The 5,422-nt window shown below is 42.8% G+C and overlaps 1 protein-coding gene across 1 annotated transcript; it reads right to left on the bottom strand.

Annotated features, from left to right (window-relative positions):
• Positions 1 to 254: 254 nt before the first annotated feature.
• Positions 255 to 4,813, bottom strand: LOC107093700 (transcription factor SOX-4-like). The gene has a single exon (XM_015388906.1). The coding sequence runs from the start codon at positions 4,402 to 4,404 to the stop codon at positions 3,313 to 3,315; it is 1,092 nt and encodes a 363-aa protein (XP_015244392.1). The 5' UTR covers positions 4,405 to 4,813; the 3' UTR covers positions 255 to 3,312.
• Positions 4,814 to 5,422: the final 609 nt, after the last annotated feature.

Genomic DNA, 5,422 nt, shown 5'->3' with positions numbered 1-5,422 from the left:
GGTGGATCTAGATGTCTAATATCTTGGCAGATTTATCCTAGAAACAGGGAAATGAAGAAATCATACATAACCTAATAAATTCTGAGAGTTCTGCCCAGAGAATATGCCACTTTAGGTGAAGGGCCATTAATGACCTTACCAAAAAGTGCTACTTTTCCCACAACAGTTGTCAAATAAAGTAATTTTTGTCTTCATATATTTAATAACATTCATGAAAAACACAATTTAAGGAGTGAAACATTTTTTTTCAGTTCCAGCTGATTTTATTTCCTTCTTGGAAGAAAAAAAAAACAAATAAAAAAAGACAATCTGTACAGAGGTCTGAGAGGCAGTGATTGACCCAAATGTTGGCTGGTTTTTGAGCAAAAAGACATCAAATGATCTTGGCTGAAGTGGACAAAACATGATCAAACACAACATATTGCACAAATGGGAAAGAAAAAGAAGGACAACAGAGGATTTTTTTTTCTTCTTTTTTTAAAAGGAAACTCCTGGACCACAATCATCTTCCACCAAAGATGGCCGTCCTAGTGCCTGTCGTTGATCATCATTATCATACATAAAAACACACAATCTTTGCTTATAGTACAGTCAGTTTACATAAATATCTTCATGTTATTATTCTTTTAAAAATCTTAAACACAACAGCTATAGCTACATATACCTGAATCTGAAATACAAATGCTATTTGCCATGCCATAATATAAAAAAAACAAACAAAAACAAACAAATAGCCTGCTATACTTAGCCAACAGGTACAGAAAAAGGTTAAATACTATTTTTTGATGCAATTTGCGCAATAACAGATGAAGCACTTCAAAAACATTTCCTCCTCTCTCCAAAGTCTAGGCAAAATTGGAATGAGTCCAGTGGTTCAAATAAAACTTATCTCCATATATTAAAAAAAAAACAAAGCACACAGAGGTATTAGCTCTATCCAAACAGTGACTCTGATCTGGGATCTTTCACTTTGAGACTTCCGATTTGAGTGTGTTCTGAGTGCGTGTGGACTGGAAACACAGTCAAGAGGAGCCTCAGTGGTGCTTTGTTTACTCGGCTGGTGAAGCTGGAGTCACTGTGCCATTTAAGAAGCATGTGGGTAAATACTGTAAACACTGTGTGAGGTCAGATTGTGCCCCCTCTGCACGTCTAAACCACCAATGTAGATGCGAACAACAATGCTGCAGGGCTGCCCCTTTTATAGATTTTGTACAAAAATACAAGTAGAAAATCATGACACACTCAAAATCTCTATGAAAGTGAGAGAAGTCGGACACTTTTTTTTTTTCTTTTTTAAATAAGATACACTTCTTAGCCCTTCCTCAGCTGGATATACAGACAGGTGTGAGTGTGTGTGTGTGTGCACAAACACAAACAAGACCTGTACGAGAACAATACTTCTATGTATAAAAAAGTTTGGCCAGTATAAATACATCAATATATATAGTAATATATAAACAGAGCCTGCCCAAGGACTGAGCTGTATGTGGGTTGCTTTGGGCCCCCCCTGCTGGTCTGGGGGGTCCCAAACATCATGAAATTTCACAGGACAGGTTTAAAAAAATGTGCTTCTTGTAAAGACAGCGCAAATGGTTGATTTACTGTTTGTGAAATATTGTTCTCATAAATCGCTATGAAAGTTTCTTGGACCAGGTTTTCTAAACCTTAGCCTGCAGGAAATTGCATTAGGTTTTTTTGGAGCTAATGCTTGGTAGGCTATCTACTGCAAGAGACAGTATAAGACAAAAAAAAATAAAAAATTGAATGCCTTTAACGATTTCTAGTTAGCCAAAAAGAATACTATAACTAGCAAAGGTTAACAAAGAATGAAAAAAAAAGCATAGACAATATGAAAGACTTGCTTTTGTGGTTGTTTGGCAATGACCTTAACTGATAGATGGCCCCCCATTAAATTCTGCCCAGGGCCCCATAAAACCTTGGACTGGCTCTGTACATATATGTAAAGAATGTCTGACACGAGAACTACAAAGTTGAAGCACTAGGCAGATAGAATGCGCAGAACATTGGTCCTGAATTGTGCGAAAGTGTTTTTTTTTTGTATTTTTTCTTAAAAAAAGTTTCTGCTGTTTGGAGTCAGTCTTTATTCTAAGTCCTGCCGTTGAGAGAGAAGCTGGTGATAGTGAATTGTGTCCTATGCGCACACAAATTGCGTAATTACGCAGCAAAGACGAACATTTTCTTTTTACGCATTAAATAAGAAATTCCTCCTCTTCTTGGAGGGCATGCGTGTTCATACTACAAATATTAAGTTTTGAGGAGGAAACAAAATGTCCTGAACTTGATGGTCGGAGAGGTTTGGCTGGGTTTTAGAAAAACCAACAACACGAGAGCTCTCCAGCAAGTGTTCCAGAAAGAAAGGCAAAAAAAAAAAAAAAATTATCAAGACTCAAAAAGTTCAGTCTCTGTCCTCATCCTGCATGGAATAAGTTAAGGGTCTGCAGCTTCTCTGCTTACATTCACTCCTCCTCAGTATGGAGGGCCAAAAGTGCCACAATCCAATAAATAGATACATTTTCTAAATAAATATCATACATATAATCTCAATAGAACAAAAATACATTAAATGAATAGAAGAAAACTATAAAGATTGATTAAAAGATTAGTAAAAGTTTAAATTCATTGTTTAACATTATTAAAATAATTTAAACTGTGGCCACGACTTGTTTATTGGTGAGTAACATCTGATTGTTCAATTTGCAAAACAGCCTGACAGCAGATTCACTTTATCTGTAGAACCGTTAGCCCCACCTACTGACTGGTGAGGGAGGCTGACTGGGAGAAAAATAATTAATGATGTAATACAGAAGACGATTATGAAATAATTTAACTCGAGAAATTATACACATTTTTAAATTACACCGCGATGTGCAGGGAATAGATGGTAATGATTTTATACATCGACATCTGTAAATTCATATATTTTTTAACATTTTAATAATTATAGAAGTGTGTTTTTTAGTTAATTTAATTAATTTTTAATTATAACATAGAGATTTTCATTTAGCAACTTATTTATTTTTTGAATTGTGGCACGTTTGACATTCCATACCTCCTCCACTTCTTGTCCAAATGCAAACTAAGCATTTCCTCTCGTCAAGCGCAAGGAGCGCTGTCCAAGTCTGAGCGGCGCATACCTGGTGCTTCACTGCGCACACAGGCCACCCCCTTTTCTTTCCTTTTTATTCACTCTCGTTTATTTTAAGTGAAAAAATTGCGGAAATCTTCTGGTCTAGACGCACAGGCTTGTCTTGGTAAGGGATAGAAGAGTTCATACGCGGGAGAGGGGCTGATTCAGTAGGTGAACACCAAGTTGGAGATGGTGGACTCCAGCCACTCTCCCGAGATCATCTCGCTGACCTCCGGAGTGCAGTAGTCGGAGAAGTCGAAGTGAGATCCTGCCCCGCACTCCCCAAATCCCCAATCTAAGTCCCGGTCCAGCTCCGCGTCGGAGAAGCCCATGCCGCCCAGGGGCGCGCTCTCAAAGCCGGGGCTCTGGTTCAGATCGAGCCGCTCATCTTCAAATTCCTCGTCCGATGATGCGGAGGAGACGGAGGATGAGGAGTGGGAAGCTGACGGTGTCGGAGAGGAGGCGCGGGCGTACCTGAGGCGCGCCGTGGAGCCCGGGCTGTGCTCCTCGTACAGGCTTAGCGGGTCATTGGACTCGGCTGAGCTGCTCAGGGTGGGACTGGCCGGGACGCCCACGGAGGGAGGCCCGCTCTCCAGGCTGCCTGTCCCGCCGAACACGTGGGTGCGCCTCGCCTCTCCTGGGCGCTTCTCCGGGATCTGCCTGGCCCCGGATGCTGACCTGGATTTGAAGAGGCTGGATGCGTATTCTTGTCCCGGAGCGCTCTTGTTGCTCCCCTGTTTCAGCGTCCGGCTCACTGACTTGGACGCGGGGCTCCTCTTACCACCGCCGGCTTTGGCGCTGCGCTCCCCGCTCTTCTCTGCGCGCTCCGCCTGCTTTCCAGCTGCGCTACCGGACTTGACCTTCTTCCTGGGTCGGTACTTATAGTCCGGGTAGTCGGCCATGTGCTTAAGCCGGAGTCTCTCCGCCTCGCGGATGAATGGGATCTTGTCTGTGTCCTTCAGCAGCTTCCAGCGCTTCCCCAGCCGCTTGGAGATCTCGGCATTGTGCATGTCCGGAGACTGCTCCATAATCTTCCTCCTCTCGATCTGAGACCACACCATGAACGCGTTCATGGGTCTCTTGATGTGACCCGTCGGGGTTTTGCACCACGCCAGGTCGCTGCGCTCCCTGGAGGAGGGGGATCCCTCCGGGACCGGAGAGGCGTCCATCTCCAGGTCCATTTCCCCCATGTCCATGGAGTCCCCACCGGGAGAGTGAGCGTGGGTGCTCTCTGTTTGACTCATGTGCTGCACCATCTCCCCTTCCAAAGGGATCTGAACGCGTTCAGTCACTGAAAAAGTTTAAACGTGGGGAAGGGAAAAAAAGATGCTCCTCACTTATATTAGTTTGAAGCAAATCTAAAGATCTAAAAGTTCATCCAAGTTTCCTCTGTGTCTCTTCTTGAGTTCAGTCCGTTTTAAGAGACTTTCAGTCTTTAAACTTTAACAGGTGCGCCTCGGAGATCAGCTTTCAACTGCCTGTGCGGCTGAAAATTCTCCCTGCGAGGCTTAAAAGACGCCGTTGCGAGTCCCCTATGTGAGCCTGGCTGTCTGCAGCGCAGCTTGTCTGTGCGGTTGAGGAACCATGTGGTTGAATGAAGCAGCTGCGCTTTCTCATAGTCTCCCTGTTTCCCGTGCGCACTGTGATATTACTGTAAACACAACAACGCCGACCTCGTTTTTTTATACCCTCCTTGCGAGGCGCAGGAACCAATCGGCGCCTGTCTCTATCCTGCTTTTTTTATTGGAGCCACTCCCAGCCAGTCTCCCATTGGCTGAATAAAAAAACGGGGTAATAATAATAATGTGCAATGAGGATCCGTGTGTCTGACCTCATTCCTGTCAGACTCCTCTGGAAGAAAGAACCAAGTCAGACTCTGTGCGTTTCGATCTATATGTTTGTGCTCTCTGAAGGAACACATTGTACACCAAAATCACAGGCTGTCAGAATTGATGAATATTTGTCAAAAGTTTGATCCACCAATTCATTATTTATATTATTTTAAGTGTAATTGTCTAATAAATACATTTTAAAAAGCATGGATTGAACAAAAGAAGGTAAATTCAAAAACATTTTAACTGTTTAGCCAGCATAAGTTGATAAGTGATGGACTCCCTGGGCCAGACCTTAGAAAGCCCTCAGTGGGGCGGTAGCCCAGGGCCGCAAGGTTTGGGTGACCCAAAGATAAACTGGATGGATAAGAATTTTAATAATTCATTTAGGGTAGTTTAAAATACTGTATTTTAGAAGTTATAAAAGAGGTAAAAGCCCATA

This window comes from Cyprinodon variegatus, unplaced genomic scaffold (assembly GCF_000732505.1).
Source record: "Cyprinodon variegatus isolate N-32 unplaced genomic scaffold, C_variegatus-1.0 Scaffold441, whole genome shotgun sequence".
In the NCBI taxonomy this organism is placed as follows: Eukaryota; Metazoa; Chordata; class Actinopteri; order Cyprinodontiformes; family Cyprinodontidae; genus Cyprinodon; species Cyprinodon variegatus.
This window is presented reverse-complemented; position numbering and strand designations above follow the sequence as displayed.

What these genes read in the sequence shown, in the direction of transcription:
- LOC107093700 (XM_015388906.1), bottom strand. Translation starts at nt 4,404, where the DNA reads ATGGTGCAGCACATGAGTCAAACAGAGAGCACCCACGCTCACTCTCCC.